This window comes from Barbus barbus, assembly GCF_936440315.1.
Source record: "Barbus barbus genome assembly, chromosome: 45".
NCBI classification, from domain to species: Eukaryota; Metazoa; Chordata; class Actinopteri; order Cypriniformes; family Cyprinidae; genus Barbus; species Barbus barbus.
Window position 1 is genome coordinate 15,322,234 of NC_136723.1, and position 20,086 is coordinate 15,342,319.

Genomic DNA, 20,086 nt, shown 5'->3' on the forward strand with positions numbered 1-20,086 from the left:
CGATAAAGCCACGAGAGACTGGAAGCCTGTGAGATTAAAAAGCAGGGAAAATAGTTTGACGAAAGCTCAGAGAGCAACTTCACCACAACCAAGTCACTTTATCTAATCAAATCCACAGACGACATGATCGAACCCTTCAGAGACAAAGGGGAAAGATTACGCGTGCGTTCTCTGATGAATTTCACACGAGGATGAGGTGGTTTTAGGACCGTTACCAGGCTGGCGCGGAGCAGATATAAGAATATCCTCAGTGACGGAGGTGGTGGGGATGTGACCTAAAGGTTGACGCAAGACGGACTTCATCATGCCCAAGATATGAGGGAAAACGGTATTCCTTCTGAAAACGTTGACGCAAGAGGTTTTGTGTATTTACAAAGCTCCTGTTCGTGTTCCACAGAGTCAATTTGAGGGGGGGTGGTGGTAATAAATGTACAACTTGTGATCCTATTCGATGCTTCATCCCGCCCCTTTGCGGATAGGTGTCAATCCCAAAACTCGTGCCTCAATCCCACATCGTCACCTGGATATAACGACTCTCTCCATACAGACAAACCCACACTTCAGCACAGTTGCACTAACTTACTAGACTGTAAAAAGTTTTCAATCACACTCATTATTTGTCTTAAATCGTAATCATTATAAACATTGTTGAAAATGTTATGAAAAAAAATGTACACTTCTTTTTTTTTCCTTATGTGTTTCTATACAAGGCAGGCAAAAGCAGAGCACTATGTATACCAGCTCATCCTAACCCTTCTTCCCACAGACATGCTCTCAAACATACTCTCACACTTACACACACACACAGACGCCCACTTCCCATCGTCCCTCCGAGTGGTTCGGGTGTGCCGCCCACTCTATAGAGTCCACACTGGTGCCGTCCCACACCCCAAACCCATTCCCAGCCAATCCCCAGCCTTACCCTCGTCTCTCTCTTTGGACTTTGAGCCCCAAATGACAAGAAAATGGTCAAGGAGAATGACCTCTAGAAACTGGCTTTAAAATATGTATATATTTATATGTGTGTATATATATATATTTATATATATAAAAAGGGGTGGGGGGAGGAGGTGTGAAGGGAGAGAGGTAATGGGGTATTTATAGGGACTGGGAGGTGCAGGTTTGCGCAGCAGTGGTCCCCCGGCAGCCGGGCCAGGGGCGGGTGGGAGTACGGGCTGGGCCACGTGGACGGGGCCTGGTGCTCTATGGAATGTCAGCTCATCATATCGTTGCTGTTTACCCCGTATGTGGAATTCTTCATGGAGTCATTGACTTCTCTTCTAAATACTGAAAGATTCTGTGTAAACCTGCGGAAGAAAAGGGAAAAAAGTGAGTTTGCTAAAAATTTATATATTACATATACATGCAAATAAATAAATAGTCTAGTTTACTACTCTAAAACTTATAGTTAAGAAATATGAGATAGCTCACCCTAAGGAATGCCATTAAATGTGCTATATCAATCTTTTCTACAGAAGTGAATACATTTAACAGAACACCCACTAAAAAAAACACCCCAAAAAAATCTAATTACCTGTCTCTGTTTTTGGTCAGCAAGTTTCTCTCTATACCCTCCATGAGATTTTCAAAGCATAAGTGCATGGCTTGCTGCTTTTCTGGTAGTTGGCTGTTCACAATGCTGTTCCTCAAATCTGCAAAGTACTACAAACACAATGCAAATCAGCATGTTAGAATGATTTTTGAAAGATCATGTGACACTGGAGACTGGAGTAATGATGCTGAAAATTCAGATTTGCAACACAAATCAATTTTAAAATGCATTCAAATTGTTGTTTTAAATTGTAAGAGTATTTCACAATATTACTATTTTACAGTATTTTTGGTTATAATAAATGCAGCCTTTGTCTGAATATCTTCTATATTCTGTCTGTCTATCTCATACCTTCTCATTGAGTAGAATCAAGCCAAGCAGTGGCCGTGACATTGACCACTGATTCCTACAATCTTCAAAAATGATGATATTCAACACTGTGGACAGCATCTGGATAAGATTGTGAGAACTCTTGTCAGATTAAGCATCTCCAATACATTTCAAAATGTAACAGTATTTGATAGACATACATAGGGCTGGGTGATACGGCCAAAAAATATTTTTTATTTATTTATATCAGTCGATATCAATAATTATGATAAATTTCAAATCTTTTATTTATTTTTTTCAAGTTTTAAGGCAGAGTTTTGCTCCTACGTGAATGTAGAAATCAAACCATTTATTAATGGTTTTAAACTACTCTTTATGGTAAAAAAAAGACATTTAATGTGTTTTTAAATTCTTTACACTGTTTTCTTAAAAAAATAAATATATTAATAGAATTTTTTTTTATTCGTTTCTGCACTGATATTGTCACAAAACATGAAACAGGTTTGTGACTTTGATACATATCTTCAGCACAGTTTGCAGTGCAGGCTGCAATATTAAAAATGTCACTTTTTTGTCTCTTAGAAATGCACGTTTGACAAACTCAGAGAGCAGCAGTAGTAGTAGTTTGACAGTAGTAGTAGCTTGAGTTAGTGCAATGTAAATTTATGTTCATTATCAAAAATGGTAACATCTGAAAAAAGCAACAATCTCATTTTTATATACTGAAATTTAATTATTCTGACTGTTTGAGTTATTAAAATTAGCCATTGGTCTTCCATAGTAGCAAACAAATCTCATGGCAAAAATGTAACGCTCTGGTGTCTAGGTATTAGTATGAAAAACAGTAGTCTAAATGCATTTAGTATAAATGCACAAATGCTAAAGCTTAAAATCACAGAAAATACTGTAATTATATCCCATTACTTCTCTAATACATGGCAACATTAATAATATAATAATTCAATATGAATATTCCACATTTCTGCCACAATACCATGCAGTAACTATTACTACAGTAAATCCATGGTAAATGGCGATTTGTAGATTGTAGATTTATTGAGGAAAATTATATCGCGATAATTATCGTTTTTTAATCGTCCAGCCCTAGACATACACACAAAAAAAGTTGTTTTATATAATGAACATAAATTGCTGTGAAAATGACGAATTTTGTTCCTCTTATGCTTGAAATATGATGAAACAGTAAATTATTAAAAAAACAAGTGTTTATTTTATGATTTTATTTTTAAATCTCAGGTCATTCAAAGCCTCAGCTCACCTGCTGGATCATCTCAGGGTGCTGCTGCATTATGTGAAGGAAGCGGTCGCTCTCCTGGGCCATGGGTGCTGCTCGTTTCTTCGTGCTGCGTGACAGCTGCTTGAATAGATAAGTAACTATGTGGTCCAGGCTTGAGCAGCAACCAGTGCATACCATTGTATCTGTGAGGAGACAAACAGAAAGCTCAGGTTCAAAAGTTCACAGACATCTAGGGGTCCACGATGGAACTACAGAAGGGTTTGTGAGATTAATTAGTATAATAATGATTCTACACAAAAGAAAATTCATAAGCTGAAGAGAAGGTCCTTACCAAGTGCTGTGAGCCCCTCTGATATGGAGGATAGGATGTACATGACCACATGAGGCTCCAGGCTGGCGATAAAGTTCATATGGTCTTGGGTTAGCACTTCCAGAAGAGAGTAGTAAGACTGACTAAGCTTTGGATAGTCCTGCAAGAACAAGAACAACCCAACCAAAAGTCAACCAATCTGAATGCTGAAGGACACAATCTTGAAGCTGATAGCTGATGATTTTTACCAGCAGGTCACTGTGAGGGATGGACAAGAGCAGCTTAATAAAGGTCTGCAGAGCGTTGTCCAAGGCATCATCACCATACAGACGGAAGACGCCGAAATTGACATAGTTGCCGCTTAATACGGCTTTCAGCATGGAAAAACAAATGGATATTCCCTTCAGTTTCAGTGCGTAAACCTGATCTTTTGGCACCTCACCCAGAGTCAGGATCCGATTGCCTTGAAATGAAAAAAGACAATACTATTACAATTAAAGTTCTTCAGATTTAATAATGCTACAACATACCAGAGGAACAGTTGATTGAAATATTAAAACTGGGTTATTATAGGAGAGTTTGTACCATATGTTGTAATCATCTTGCTGGTTTCCCTAAACAGCAGGATTCCATTCGGTGACGACACATCAAACTGTAATCTCTGTGACCTTCATGTAAAAAAACCCCACACTTTGAGTCAGAGAATATACAGAACCTTTAAACTCAGGTCGCTGAGACATATGCAAGATGTAATATTGTGTACCTGTTGTGGACGAGCTCAGCCATGAGTTTGAGGACCGGTGTGGTGCAGGCAGGTACATGGTACCAGAGCTCTATTGCCCTTTGTAAGATGGGCATGTAAGAGGGGTAACTAAGATCCATTAAGGAACACGTTAAAATTGGCATTCAGTCTGATTTGACCTAAGAGATTAGTTTTATATCATTTACTTTAATATAATTTATTTGTTTTAAAATTAAGAAAATAGTAAGTACTAAATAATTAAATAACAAAATAACAAAAATACTAAGAAAATAACAAATAAACAAATTACAAAAAAAAAAAAAAAAAAAAAAAAATGAACAAACAAATAAATGACTAAAATAAACACACACACACAAAACAAAAACAATTACACAATAATAAATGAATAAACAAATAAAAACAAACATAAATAAAAAGAGAGAACAAACACAAATAATTTCACCAATAAAATAAACAAAATCAAACAAACGCATATTAAAGGATACATCCAATCAAAGAGCATCATAAAGCTGGTCTTGGCGTTAAAGGCAAAGGCAATTCCCCTCAGATCTCTCACCAGTCCAACTAAAGTCCTCTGAAAGAAAAAACAAAACAATTGTTAATTTCTCATATATGAAAAGACTGGGGTGCAGATGCATTATATAGGTCAGCAACAAATAAGAAAATACAAGGTCTTTTGCAAATGCTTCATGCCACACTGAGGTTGTATGATAAACAATACAACGTCTCACTTTTGCTTCTTGTTCATTGAAGGTGTTGGTGCTGAACATCTGTGCGATGGCCTCGAATGCAGCAGTGAGAGGAAGCATGAACTGTTCAAACTGGTCCTCATCCTCACCTGTCAAAGACACAGAAATTCTCTAAAGATGTCCTTTTACATGACGCTTATATGCTATATCTATAGGTACACCCTTACCCAAATCTACCATAAGAAGTCTTCCCAAGGCTGTGTAGAAAGTGGTCCGACACCTCATGTCACTGAGGTTGGCCTGATTGTTCACACCCAGGAAAGAAAAGTGCTCACTCTGTCACACAGAAGACAAACAAGACATTTGTCAGCCCTTGAAAGTTAGTCAAAAAACTATTTAAGAATAATAAAACTGCTATTTGTAAAGACATTACTTTTTTTCCTTTTCATTTATTTTTTTATGAAAAAAAAGGTCTTGCCCTTTTATGTCATTGTCCATTAATTGTGCTTCAGGGACAAATAAAGTTAAAGTGGAGTTAAGGAGGAGAAAAGCTGAAGTTGGTCACTTACTGTATGGTTGTTTAGCATGAACTGGACAGCACTGAGTTTCACAAGTTTTCTAACACTGCTGTACGTGAGAAATAAGGTTAAGGAAACAGACCAAAACATATTCACTGTCAATCATCCTCAATAATATTGTTTCAAATTTAAACCAGCAACAAGTATGTAAGGATATCCAATCGAGAGGTCATTGAGGAGTTGTAGTGTCTTAGATGTGATTGGTTCACACTGTCCCCAGTACTTCAAGTTGGTGATTCTGCATTAAAACAAAACTATGTTAAAAACATTGTTTTTAATTGTCATTTTTGGTAAAATAAGGTTTTATAACAATTTTACCCATCATTAGCTGACATATACTCACATTTTCCCAATGAAAACACTGAGTACCATGGTCTCATCATTCAAGCCAAGAACCTCTGATAGTCTTCGATACAACTAGGGATCAAACAAAAGTAGTATTATTTCCTGTCATCATATATTCATTTTGAACTGGTGTTTTGCATTGTAGCTCATTTTATAAAATGTAGAATTTAGTAACATGATAAACTACAAAATAAAACAGGTTGGGGAATAAGGCCATGAGAAGCAAGCAACTGCGACAATTCACAGGGGGCTCTCACAAATCCATAAACATAGATTCATAAAGATTTGGTCAGAAAAGGGCAAAAAAGAAGATCAATTTAATTTCAAAATTAATGTTACCTTTAGTGACATATACAGTATAAATATATTTTTTAACACAAATAAACACTGTTAAAAGTAAAATCTTGGAAGAAAAAAAATCCTTATTGTTGAGTCCTGATTATGGTCCAAAATGGCACGTTCCTCCGAGTCTACACTTTGCTGCATGGGCAGCTGGGTAACAGTACACTCCGGTCCAAATTAAGAGTGCCATTTGGGGCAATTTTCCATTAAATCTAATACATCCGATTATCAAGATCCAATCAGACTTCGTAATAGTTTTCACACTATTCGTACACATTATAAGAGTTAGGAGGAGCAATTATAAGGTGTTATTTTCCAAGGTAAAGGACAACAGGCTAAAGCAGAACTAAAGACAGGTTTAGAGGAACAGCTAGTCTTTCTATGTGCACTTATCTTCTCTGTTCACACTTTGGAATCTGAGTAACAGGAGAGAAAACTTCAGCTTTCTGGTAAGTTGAGACGGAACACTTTCATCTCCAACATAAACTATGGTTTCAAACCTACATGTCATTTACAAAGTAGACTAAAAGAGTTAAACCACAACTAAGCATGCAAAGAAAGCTGAATCGACAGTCTCTTTTCAAAGCCTAGACAACACAATCACAAATTTCAGCCATTCTGAGAGTTCAAAGGCAAAACCCTGTGAATGTTACAAGAGATCAATAAATAATTTACTGCTAGCTGATTTTTGTTTTTTATGTTGTATTTGTCTCATGCAGACAAACACAACATAACTGCAATTACCTTTGATGATTTTTGCACCTGATCACCGATGTAGATTTTGCGAAACTGCTCAAAGAAACTGAGCATGGCTAATTCAAGCTTCTCATTTCCTGCTTGAGCCAGTCGTGAGTCTGTGAGGTTCATTAACTGCAAAACTCTGAAAATGACAAAAATGAAGTCGATATAAATATTAAGTAAAATTAAACAATGGGAAGTGAGTTCAAAATAAATTGTCAACATAAATTAAAACTAAATCAACAGTTATAAATGTTACGTGAAATTAGTCCCAATTAGGAGCTCCAATTAGGAAAGTACAGTATGAGAAAAAGACATTTATTTTTTTCCCCTCAGATTTGCTAAATATCATATTTAGCAGTGTTATTAAATTATATGTTTTACAAATTATCTAAAAAAAATTATTACTTTTGCGTCACATAACAGCATAGGTAATATAAATGTAAAAATAAGGAAAATAAGAATACCCAAATGACCAATTTAAAAAAAGCATATTAATAATCTCTAACATTGGCTTTAAATTTGATACAGATATACTGTTCATCACTAGTTAGATATTTGAAGCATTACAAATCTGAATGCCTGTTCATACCAAGACAAATGTTTTGCGTGAAAATTAAATGAGATAAACATTTTAAATGTTTAAATTTGAATGACTGGCTGTTAACGTGCCTGCTCACTGTGTGGATCATTGTGAACAATCATCGTATGTCAATGCATTTTTCTTTCTTTACAAAGAGTTCTAATCTTTTCCAATTGCACGGTGAACAAAAACTGGCCAACCAATAAGATTGTGTTTTTGGTCACATATCCAGAATCTCTGCTGCTACATAAAACTACACTCACGAACAGACTATTTTGTGAAGGAACACAGCAGAGGAAAAATCTGGAACCAACTCTCTCTATCCTACTGTCAAAGAATTATTTTGTATATTCATTCAGCTCATCTGACTTCTATTTTTTTTTTTTTTTTTACATATTGGGACAGAACAGACAAATCGTATGACTGAATTTTTATTTCGTCTTGGTGTGAACAGGCCTTTAGGGGCGATTCCTCACCGACACACAAGCTCTCCATCCATGGCATCCTGCTCATCTGTGCTGGCGAAGGATACTCTTCCTCCAATGACTGCGCCAATGATATACACTAGCCACGTCAAGCGACCTGGACAACACATACATAACGTAAGCATTGTTATTAGTGATGCACTGAAATGAAAATTCTTGGCCGAAGCTGAATAAAATGAAACACTGCCGAAGGCCGAATACCGAACACGGTTTTTTGCATTTTTTGGTTTGTCGCACGTATCGCGTCGTCACATGCTTTTAAAAAATTATACTGAGGAACTGACGAGTAACAGTTTCAGCGCAGATTTTCCTCATGCTTTGGACTTTGAACCCTGGCGCCACGAGCTCGTGCAGCGCTGTTTGAATACAATTTGTGCGTGTATTTGAAAACATAACATTCTGCAGTTTATTTACGAATCGTTTAAGGCCATTTCACGATTTCAATCATCATACAGTAACCAGCATCAACCACCTCTTCCTCTTCTCATCGGAGACATGAGATGCAGTACTAAACAGTCTTTCGCTGTCGGTGTTTCGTGCTTGTAATGATTTTTGCATCTTTCTCTGACAGTTTTAAATACTTCCACACTGCAGACACGTTTGCTGCATTAGTGCGCGCCTCTATTTGATTGTGTCACGTCATTGTTCTGTACATATTATGCGGTCTTTTCTCTTATAACAATTTCGGTTGCCGAACATTTGGTGCATCCCTAATTGTTATGATACAGCATATTGATTTGTCTATTAGGTTTTGTTTCAAGCTCACCCTCCTGCACTGCTATATCCATTGTGCTGGAATTGGTGGACTGCAGCAGCTCCTGGTACGACTGGGCTGACTGATCAAAGAGCTGGACCAGCAGGGCACAGGTCTTCTCATATTCGCACCGCCCGATAGTAGACAGCTGGTCCAGCTGCTGTTGCACCAAGCCAGCATCGTCCAAGGGGTCTTCCAGACCATCCCTGCATAGAACGGATATTGTATAGTCACTCATCTATGACATTCTTGGTTATTGGACCTAACCGTGACTTCAATTAGTGCTCACTCTACCTTAGAATGATGTGAACGGACTCTAGGCGGGACGTGATGTAGGCCTTGGTCACCTCAGGAGTGTAGGTCTCCAGCATGTGGGGCTCTGTGGCCTTCACATAAGGGACAGATGCCGCCAACCGCTGCCACAGGCTCAACAGATAGTGCACGCTGTTGGGCGCAAACTCCCAGTGCTGGGACACACCAAAGTTATCATCAAGTCTTTGAAACGCCAATTTTTCATAGATCATTTTCACTTAATTCCATTAGCAAATTAACCAAATTAACAAATAATTGCAGTCAAGTTGGCTCGACTTCTGTAGAAATCACATATTAGCTTAATTTTAGCAAGTCTTTCACTCACCTGCAGACTAGTTACGGTGAAGTTAGCGATCAGTCTTATGACCTCGGGGTAGTTCTCTACTTTAACCAGCTCTCCCAGCTGATAGTTACTCTTGAGTCGAGCCAGCAGTCGACAGAACTCATGGTAGTTGTTTGGGTCCGACAAACTCTGCAAATCAAACAAGTATTGTAAATGTCAACCACATAATACCTGCAAATAGATTTGACATTAACGCAGCTATTTTCAGGCTACATGTTTAATACATAGCATTATTCAACTCTTTTTAGATAAATATCATTCAAACATTAATGACAATTTTATTATAACTAATATTAGGATGGACGGCATACTTGAGGGTTCTCTAATATTCTTTTCACACCATCTACTAAATGGGAAAGGAACTTTGCTCGCTCTGCGTTGTTAAAGAGAGACCTCCGGACAGATGCTATTTGGACTAAACAAGACAAAACCTGAAAGACAAACAGAACATTCAATACTAAGCAGTTCACATTATTATTGGAAGAGTCTTAACATTATCTACGAGGCAAAGGCTTGTTTATCTGACACTCACCAAGGGAGACAGCGAGGGAGGGATGGAATGATACAAATCAAAAAACAGCTGCAAGGTTGAGGAATCCAAAAAGGCTGCAGATGAGAGAAAAATCACAAAATTATGCATGAATTCAACATGAATACCATGTTACTGCTCAAAAGGACTTTTTGAAAAAAGTGCTCACCAAGGCTGCATTAATACAGAAATATTGTGAAATATAAGAATTTAACAGTTTTGAGCTGAAATCTCAGTATCATTACTCCAGTCTTCAATGTTCCTTCAGAAATCATTCTAATATGCTGATTTACTGCTTAAGAAACATTATCAATGTTGTGCTACTTAATATTTTTGTGCAAACCATGATAATCTTTGATATTTTTTTTTCTTTGATACAAATAAAGTTCAAAACAATAGTATTTATTTGAAATGGAAAACATTTGTAACATAATATGTTTTTACTGTTGCTTTTGATCAATTGAAGGGGTCCTTGCTGAATTAAAGTATTTATTTATTTAAAAAAGTCTTAAGTCAGAACAGCAAAAAAATAAACAAATAAAATAAAATTACAAAACATACTATACAATCAATTCTAAAGAAGGTTAATTAAAAATGATTGTTAAAAATGTTGAATGCAGCCTCTTTAAACGAGCACTGGAAAACAGTTGCACCATTCATTCATTGTTTGCCAGATCACCTGATCTCCAGCTGGTGGGGATCTGGACGGTGCACAGATCATCTGAGGACTCATCGGTGGATGTACCGATAAAATCAAAGTTGAGGCAATTGTGGGCCAGTTTGAGTAGCTGCATGAGTAGCCCATGCTGGCTCTCATCATTTAGATTCAAGTTCTTCCCAGATGCCTGCAGACACACAGCAGGCTGGTTTAGCGGTTGTGAAGAAAAATATAAAGACAGACAGTTCTTTTGTTCAGTCTCTGAAGAATTACCCTTACCTGCTTCAGGAGGTTGCAGGAGAGGGTAAAAATGTCAAACAACGAGGAATCTCGAAATGATGATGCAATCTTTCTATGTTTTGTAAGTGGATGTGCTGAGTCTGCCTGGAGAATCGAAAAAAAGATTCAAGGAATCAGTAATCTACCTTAATTGCAACTTTCAGTTATTAAACCCAAACATACAGCAATGAAATCCAAGCACTGAGCAAAGATTAAATTTACAATTGCATTACAAATGAGGACAATAGAAGCAATCAAAACCAACAAAAGAGCAATAATATGCAAATCAAGACACACTGCGAGCAGAGAAACTTACTTGGTTAATCTCATTGGTTAACTGGGACAGAATTGTGACTCCTATGATGCAGTGTTCCACACTATCCTGAAAGAGTCAAAAAAAAAAAAAAAACTTCATAACGTCAGGAACTTTACTCAAATTTAACATCAGCCAATTTTAGCTTTTGCAATGTTATCATTTATGCCGTCATGCGGAGTATGAAAGTGTGAGTGACAAACACTTCAAATGAGACAAGTTAGCTTTAGTAATGTACTGTAATGAAAATGTTTAACTAAAAATTAAACACACTGGGTCAAAAACCGAAACAGATGTGATTTGCATTAGCATTTGAATTAGGAGTGGGCGATATGGCAAAAATATATCACGCTGTTTATATATCAAAATGTTTGGTTACCCATCTTTAAAATATCTTCTTTTGTGTTCAGCACAAGTAAGAAATTAATAAAGTTTTAGGACAGCATGTGAGTGAGTTAATAACGACAGAAATTACATTTTTAGGGTGAACTATCTCTTTAACGAGTCGACTGCATGTTTAGTATTGTCCCTTTAAGACCTGCACGCATCTAATATACAGGCACATATCCATTTTTCTGTCAACTGTTTACTTTCATTTTAGACCTGAATAAAAGTCTATATGTAAACCTTGTGTGTTTTGACACTATTAGCGCAAATGATAACTTGGTTCAGAAATCAGGCGCTGTTTGACAGGCTTTTTATTGCGCGTGCTTCAGATGTAATGTTACGCGCTGAGAAAAAGCCCACGTCAGAACAGCACGCGAATGAAAGGTTTAACTGGCAAGGCTTTAAAGCAAATATGCAAATAATGTAGGCCTACTTTTGTGATTGCGAATAAGTGCAGTGTCCTGTGAGAGTAACTCTACCGCTGAGCTAACACTGATGTGAATGCATGTGGCGTTATACAGTATATTGATACGGCGGTGCCAGAACTGCAACTGACAGAATGTGCGCTGTAGCACGATACTACAATATTTCTTCAAAAGCAGATCGTGAAGACATTTGATCAAAAATCGTCATATCGCACACACCTAATTTGAATCGTTTCATACACTGAGAGTGCACAATAGCCAGCCATTTGAATTTTTACCACAAAATCCTTCTATAGACTTAATAATTATCTAGTTATTGTGAAAAATCCAAATGAACGTGGATCATTTTATATGGATGGGTTTTCTTTTTGCTACCACTTTTAGGGAACACATTCACAATTAACTATGACTTTTGCCTCAAACTTCTAATTTCCTGCTTATTATTGTAAGATTTTTTTGTTTATTATTTTTAGATAGTAAGTTGATTTTAGGTATGGGGTCATGTAGAATACGGCATTATAGTATGCTAAGTACAAATAAACAGCCAATATGCTAGTAATAGGTATGCTAATAAGCAACTAGTTAATAGTCCCTAATTTAAAGTGTTACCAAATAATCTAGTATTTAAAAAGAAACTAAATTGAGGTGAGAAAACATAGCCATAAAAAATTATCCACGTTCATTTGGATTTTTCATATGGAAACTGCAGATGATGGTTTTCAAAATACAAGTCTTATATAGGACAATATATTGTTTGGCATTTTTTGATCCAAATCAACTTGAACATTGTGCGGACATTTGCCCTCATTCATGAAACATGAACAATAAATGTATGTAAATGGTTTATAAAACCATGCTTATGCAAAGTGTTGAATTAAATGCATTCATGCTAAATGCTACCGATTATTAAAAAAATTATAATAATTTTCTACCAAAGAATTGTGTGCATCCCTACTTGCCTTAAAGACGTGATAGCAAAAAACAAAGAAATATTTCCAAAGAGTATAACTCTGAACTTGAACAATATTATCTTTTCTAATAATGTTATAAAATGTATTATACCTGCAGGAATCTTGTCACATCGGCAATGACATTCCTGAAGACGTAATCTTCTTTTTGGCAGTCAAACCAGCCAAGCTTGGTGATTCTGGCATAGAGCTGGATCAGGGCTTGTGTCACGAAGGCAGCAAGCTTTGGCCGGGTCGCCAAATAATTGAGAACATAATTTCCTGAGGAACCAACGTGACATTTATTTAAAAAAAAAAAAAAAGGTATTTTCTGGGTTTTGGGGTTCTAAATCTCGTGGTTGATCTGATAAACTTACGAATGTCAATGCGCTGCTCCAGGGGAAGTGGGTTGCTCGTACGAGACACCAACTTGGAGAGACACGTTGCAGCCAACAACTGCGAGTACGAGGACTGTAAAGATTTTAAAAATACAGTCTCAAGTTAAATAGTTGCTTAACTCAAACTAATGGACTTGGATTTTCGAGAAAACTGTTGTCAGATCAATTCAGATATCTTGTTTTTCTCAGTTCTCAAAAAGTTTAATTCTTACACTCCCACTTTCCAGCAACAACTGGCATTTACTCAGGCAGTCGGGACTGTTGGTGAACTCCACCAGAGCTTTCTCGGCCTGTAGACGTGTGGTGGTGTCTGTGGTCTCATATAGCTGCTTGCACAGGATCTCTAGCTGGGCTAGGCTCTGAAAAAGAGACCCACATGAGTTTAGTGAAAACGCATTCAGAGGCTATTCAAGATTTTTATTTGTCACATACACAATTATACAGAGTATAACCAGCAATGAAATGTAGGGTATTTGTGAGATGAACCAATACAACTTCTGTCTAAACTATTTTTTATAAACAAAGTTTACTTGCAGAAATGTGTAAATATTCAAATTAGATAATGAACATGGTCAATGACATTCATTTATCCGCATCTATTACTTTTTTAATATCTGCATTAAAATCTGTTTTAATACTTTTTTAGGGGATAATAATAATAAAAAAAAATGCCAGGGTAATTAAAGTTTAAAGTAATAGGACAATCTTTAATAATTTATTTACTTTAATAAATGAATAATTCACAATATTTGTATAAAAATACTTTTACCTTGAGAAATATAAAATTAAAATAGCAAATATTTTCAGAAAAAAAGAAAGAAAGATGCATTCAAGGTTTAGGTTTAATTTTTACTTACAAAAGTTACAGCACATGACATTTTTAGTGTCATTAAATTGCTCCAATTGCTTAGAACTGTAATAGCGCTACTCCTCAACAAATAACGCAACTTGAAATATCATTAGCTATGTTTCCATCCAAAGTTGAGAATTTAAAATTGTAAAATCTTAAACTGGAATATTTCATAAACATTAGCGATTAAAGCACCGTTCCCATCCAATGAGTCAAAGAAATCAAAATTGTTACTTCCTCTTCCTTTTGCACAAATCAAAAACCATCTCAAGCGAGTGTAAAACCATTTTGTGAACGAAGGGATTTTATTATTTTACACATTTGGCATCTCCATTGCTTGTTTCTTATGCAATACTTCCAAATGTGCACAAGTCTTAAGATAGAGAGCTTCAGTATCTTCTTGTACAATCACAACATCAAACATCAGGATTATGAAAAACTACTTCCATTAAGCAAATTAATGCGCAGACATCACATCCACAACTTATTGTTCTAGGTCACAGAGGGAGTATCTGGTTCATGCAAGCATGAAAGACTATATGGTGATTGGAGAAAAAAAGTCAGAGATACACTTTGGCAATACATAGAGGAGCAATGAAAGATCTAACTCATGTTATGCAGCAACAAGCCTCTGACTCTAAACAGTTCTTTGTTCCCTTGTGGAGCATAACTATACAAAATCAGCATCAGCAGAAAAACAGCAGCTGCAACAAATGCACAGCCTCAATGAAAAACTTCAAGTTTATTATGCTAAAAAAATTCCAAACTAATGAACTCAGAGTTATTTCTACTTTTTTTTGCACTCAACAAATAAATATCATATTAAATAAACAGTTTAATCCTTTAGAAAGACACACTTTCTTGTGCCAAATTTAAGTTGGTTTCTCATGTCCATGTACGTATATGCTTGATGCAACCTGCTGATAACTGAATCAAGATACCCTTAAAGAACAGGGAGGACCCATAAACATACAAGAAACAAATGCAAGATAAAATGCAGGCTGTATTTGCAAGGAACTGCACAGAAAAGATAAGACACCTCCAAGTTGAAAAACCTAAAATGAAAACACCATGCATTGGTTTTTACTAAAACTAACATCAATCCACCTGTTCATACCAACCTATAACATATTACTAACCACCCTTAACATGCTTTGAGCATTCTGCATTCAATGTTTAAGTGTACTTAAATGCTTCTGAATTATATATAAATTTTACAATAAACAAAAAGTTTAAAGCTGCCAAACAAAAAAGGAATTGAATGCTACAAGCCAGAAATACTGCTGAGTCATATCAACCTACTGCCCTCACAACATGCTCTTTGATAATTATCTACACACACATATTGAAGCATTATTTGGTTGGTTTAGGTCTAAAACAAGCGTGTTACACTACCAATATGTGATCCGCAAACGGCCTTTAAGACAGAGCTGCTCGGTTGGTAATTAATAATCCATTACTGCAAATGGAGTGGCTTCTTCACCACCTACAGAGTAACAGGACGCGTGGCAACAACACTGGAAAGCTCATGTTTACTGTTGCCTGTGCACATGAGAGTCAGGTTAACTAAAGCATCGTCCCCCACTTCGTTAAATTTCATGGGAATAATTATTCAACACTGTGTTTAACCTCGAGACCTCCTTAACCTTTGCCCTCAAATATGACCTGTCTTGCCATTTGTCATGAGCAGCTTGTGTAACTTACATGCTGACAGATGACAAGCAGCGGCTGTGTTTGAAAATATGGTGTTTAATGGACCAATGCCCAAAAATGCTGTCTAGCTAGGGTGGGTTTCAGGAAATAGGCATACTGAGAGAATGAGAAGAAGAAAAATTATTTATTTTAATTCTGGGCCGACTTTATCTGTCAGTTACGCCTGAGAGGACTTTGGTTGCCAAGTTGGCTTTATTTAACGTTAGCACTACCCCTCAGTTATCAAGATTATTAAGACAGTCTTATTAAGTATAATTAAAACGAAATACATTATAGTAAATGTACAAAAATTTCGATTAATAAACATCTCTAAACATTATATAGAGAAAATAAAGTATTAAATATTACATATAACAGTGAAAATTGCTCACAAAAGACATTTCTGGTTGGCTGCCTTCACTTCATCCAGTCATTTAACTCTCCTTAAACACTACAGGTAATGAAAAAAATCACTTTTTCAACACTATTACCTGTTTACAATTCGCAGGAGATGTTAACGTACATATCGTTTCTATAATTTTGAAGAAAACTCATTTCTGGACGTGCTTTTGGTTTGTCGAGGCGGTGCGCGGGAGAATCTCATGAGTTAGCACGCTAGCTAACGTTACAGGCTAACCGGACACATTTGCGTCCAGCAATAGCAGAATGACAGATAACTGAATGCAAATACGCTATTGGGCTTACCGACAGGCTTTTCTCTTGGAAAAAGCCTCGCTGAGCTCGAGTTACTATCGCTTGTGTATACAAGGCCAGTGTATTATTGCACTGTAAGCGGTTGGATGAGGGATGATGCCTTGTTTACAATGTAAAACATCACTGTTGCTATAGAGTTACGTGCAATTTAATATAAACGATCTCTCGGGATCTAGCGATCTCTGCTGCTTAAAATAAAATACTTTGCATTTTGCTTCAAAACAACTTTCACCCATGCTGCAGAGTTGTGTGTTAGCCTGGATCACAGAGTTAAAATCAACATGATGACAGGCCACAAGTCAACACTTGATAATCGCATCCAATAAAGCATGCGAGTGAACCTCTCCCGCCGCGCGACGCATGCATTTATAACAAACACGCACGCATCGCCGAAATAAGCCTCGGTATCTACTGTTAGACTGCAGTGGATCATATTTCATGAATTTAATAATAACAAAAAATCCTTTACTTACCTGCACATGATCCGCCATTTTGCTCCATTCATGCTCCTCTCACTCCCCCTGACAATGAGCATGCGCGCATCTGCCCAGGATCACGGGAACATTTACGCAATTGACGCACGCAGTGATAAAGCCAGATGTTCGCTCGGGGCTTCGTGAATCCCGTTACGGCAGACAGCCACCGCCGGAAAGAGCCTTTGTTTACATGCTTCTTAAAGTGAAACTGCGAATTCAGATATTAGAGGTCACGTGGATTTATCATTCTAATAATAACTAAGCGTGATTGACAGTGCTTATTGTGAAGTTGAGAAATAATGCTATTAATGGTTCAAAGAGGCTTCTGACGCTGAAGGCTACACCTGTTGTTGCAAATAGTATACTCATTTAATCATATTAACAACAACAACAATAATACATTTTCTGTATTCATAATCCCTTTCCTCTGACTTCTTACCATGGTTTGTGAAGCAACAACCAAAGATGTAAATTTCAGTACATTTTTAATAATGACTATGCCTATTTATATGTTGTCCTTTTTAATGTAGCCTACTCAGGCCTACATAAACACCTTAAATAAGAATGTAGTTGTTTGTGGATTGAGTTTAATTTATTAGGCTTCGCTTAAAAAAAAAACCCCTATTGTGATAAATAAGAGTGATTTTGTTAGGAAGTTAGGAACATTGCTAAGTAGTTCTTGATTTTTGCTAGGTTCTTAATAAAGTCGTATGGGTTGTTGTACCCTAAAATAGGTTAGTTAATTCATTGATGATGATGATTTGAGGTTGGAATGAGTTTTTATTAACCCTCTGGTGTTGCCCGCATGGACTTTTTTAGTTTTGTAATGTTTTTTTACATTTAATATTTTGTATTATTATTATTATTTTACCATTAACCACTTTTTAAGAGCATAAATTAAATTTCCAACTTAAACGTAAATCTTAAATTTGGAGCACAGACTTAAATTTGGTTTCTTTAAATAAGAAATGGCAGATTATTGCTGAAGTGAAAGTTTAAAAAAAGTGAGAAAAAAAAGTTATAGAAGTTTAAGTGGTAACACTTTACAATAAGGTTCATTAGTTACATTAGTAAACATGAACTAAGATTGAACAATACTTCTACAGCATTTATTAATCTTAGTTAATGTTCATTTCAGCATTTACTAATGCATTATTAAAATCACAAGTTGTGCTTGTTAGCATTAGTTAATGTAGTGTGAACTAACATGAATAAACAATGAACAACTGTATTTTCATTAACTAACATTAACAAAGATGAATAAATAGTGTAATACATGCATTGTTCATTGTTTGTTCATGTTAGTTAACACGTTAACTAATGTTAACAAATGACACCTTATTGTAAAGTGTTAACGTTTAAGTGTATTATTACGAAAAATGCACAAAAATATTTTTTTCCCATAGCCTATATTTTGCAAATACATATTTGTTTTACAAAGCCATAAGTCTAAACATATTGTGTTTCAAATTTGAGGTTGATATTTTTATTTATTTATTTTTAAAAGAGCTTTTGGTATAAGATTTTGTTTGGGTGCTGTACCAAATGTTTCCACTAGATGAAATTCCTTCCCATTCCTTACCAATGTGTTTTGTTTTTGACCATGAACTGTACAAATGTGACTATGTTCTTCAGCACCATTTAACCTTTCAAATAAAAAAATTATGTGTGTGTTCACATAGCAAATGCTAAAACATTTACCACGTTTCGTACCATTCTGAAAAAACACTGATAAGATTAACCCTTTGGTGATGTTTTGGCCAATAGATTTTGACCACCAGATGAAGTTCAGATGAACACAGTCAATTTATAATACAGAGATTTAAGATGGTTAAACTGACAGCTTTCAGGCTCTCTACCAAACCACAAGATATTCACAGTTTATTACGCCTGACAGTTTCACTCATATTAAGCTGTGCCAGTTTACAGCTCATTCAAAGTAGTCATTGAAGTGAAAAGAGCACAGAGACAGCGACAGGATTAGATGCTTTTCCATCCAGAGTTGGTTCCCTGTTATTGTATTGTATTTATCACACTGTGACTTAGAATTGCTTTGAACAGAACAGTTTTGCAACTGAGTAATTGACATCGCCATCTTTTTTTGTTTTGTTTTTGTAATTCACATCAAAGTTTTAGGTTAAGTAGTTCATTCCAGTTTATTCTCCATGTTCTTGCATGACAAATTAATTACAAATACAAATGTTCTATTTGGTCTCCCCACACTGTAAAAAAATAAATAAATTGAGCCAACTTAAAATTTTAAGGCAACCAGCTTCAGCAGATTTTTGAGTTTTCTCAACTTGTTGTTTTAAGTTTATACAACAAAAAGTTGAGAATCTCCTACAAAAATAAGTTGAGAGAACTCAAAAATCTGATGAAGCTGGTTGCCTTAAAATTTTAAGTTGGCTCAACAGTGTTGTTATTGTTAACTAAAGCTAAAACTATTTAAAAAAATTCAGTAACTGAAATAAAGCTAGATAATAAATATTAAATAAATATAAGATGGAAATTTAAATTGAAGAAGCTTAAAATTAAATTAGGATTGTTGTCTTTGCAACTAACTGAAATAAGTTTGAAATTAAATACTAAAACTCTTAAAACTAAAACTGAAATAAAAAAATTAGCTAAAGCAATACAGAAATATATATAAAAAACACGTATAAAATTACAAATACATATTAAAATGTCTAAAACTAAAATGGAACACATAAAAATAAAAACCAATTCAAAATATGAAGAAAAAATATAATAGAACATACATCTAACACAGGTTTAAATAATCATTGACTTTAGCATGTCACACCACAGGACATTTCCCAAAAGTGTTTCATCATCTAACCTCCTGTAAGTAAGTTCCACTATCTAAAGCTTCTGCTGATTGGCCGGATGACAGCAGGATGCCACATGACCAAAGATAACATTTGAACAGTGTTCAAGCTATAACCTTTTGACCCTATTCAAACCACACTATATTAATTTAGTTCTGAAGCTAAAAATTGACATTTTTAAGTGCTTGTATTGAAAGTCTAAAGGGGT

General features: G+C 35.8%; 1 protein-coding gene across 2 annotated transcripts in view; it reads right to left on the minus strand.

The window, feature by feature from the left end:
* LOC306864164 (exportin-7-like) overlaps nt 1-17,144 on the minus strand; it is a 31,647-nt gene extending 14,503 nt beyond the window's left edge. The window contains exons 1-28 of one of the 2 annotated variants that reach the window (XM_079407917.1): nt 17,048-17,144; nt 13,531-13,677; nt 13,298-13,391; nt 13,036-13,202; nt 11,165-11,230; nt 10,849-10,953; nt 10,591-10,756; nt 9,915-9,988; nt 9,694-9,813; nt 9,365-9,511; nt 9,022-9,194; nt 8,740-8,933; nt 7,965-8,070; nt 6,912-7,047; nt 5,824-5,897; nt 5,638-5,718; nt 5,472-5,535; nt 5,130-5,238; nt 4,945-5,051; nt 4,699-4,787; nt 4,214-4,321; nt 4,036-4,118; nt 3,699-3,913; nt 3,472-3,610; nt 3,162-3,322; nt 1,904-2,002; nt 1,535-1,662; nt 1,241-1,307 (exon numbers count right to left, since the gene is read on the minus strand). In XM_079407917.1, coding sequence (XP_079264043.1) covers nt 1,241-1,307; nt 1,535-1,662; nt 1,904-2,002; nt 3,162-3,322; nt 3,472-3,610; nt 3,699-3,913; nt 4,036-4,118; nt 4,214-4,321; nt 4,699-4,787; nt 4,945-5,051; nt 5,130-5,238; nt 5,472-5,535; nt 5,638-5,718; nt 5,824-5,897; nt 6,912-7,047; nt 7,965-8,070; nt 8,740-8,933; nt 9,022-9,194; nt 9,365-9,511; nt 9,694-9,813; nt 9,915-9,988; nt 10,591-10,756; nt 10,849-10,953; nt 11,165-11,230; nt 13,036-13,202; nt 13,298-13,391; nt 13,531-13,677; nt 17,048-17,065 — 3,237 coding nt within the window. In that variant the 5' untranslated portion in view covers nt 17,066-17,144. Of the gene's footprint in view, nt 1-1,170; nt 1,308-1,534; nt 1,663-1,903; nt 2,003-3,161; nt 3,323-3,471; nt 3,611-3,698; nt 3,914-4,035; nt 4,119-4,213; nt 4,322-4,698; nt 4,788-4,944; nt 5,052-5,129; nt 5,239-5,471; nt 5,536-5,637; nt 5,719-5,823; nt 5,898-6,911; nt 7,048-7,964; nt 8,071-8,739; nt 8,934-9,021; nt 9,195-9,364; nt 9,512-9,693; nt 9,814-9,914; nt 9,989-10,590; nt 10,757-10,848; nt 10,954-11,164; nt 11,231-13,035; nt 13,203-13,297; nt 13,392-13,530; nt 13,678-17,047 lie in introns of those variants that run through there. The other variant, XM_079407918.1, reaches the window with a different exon arrangement.
* Between the last annotated feature and the right edge of the window lie 2,942 nt (nt 17,145-20,086).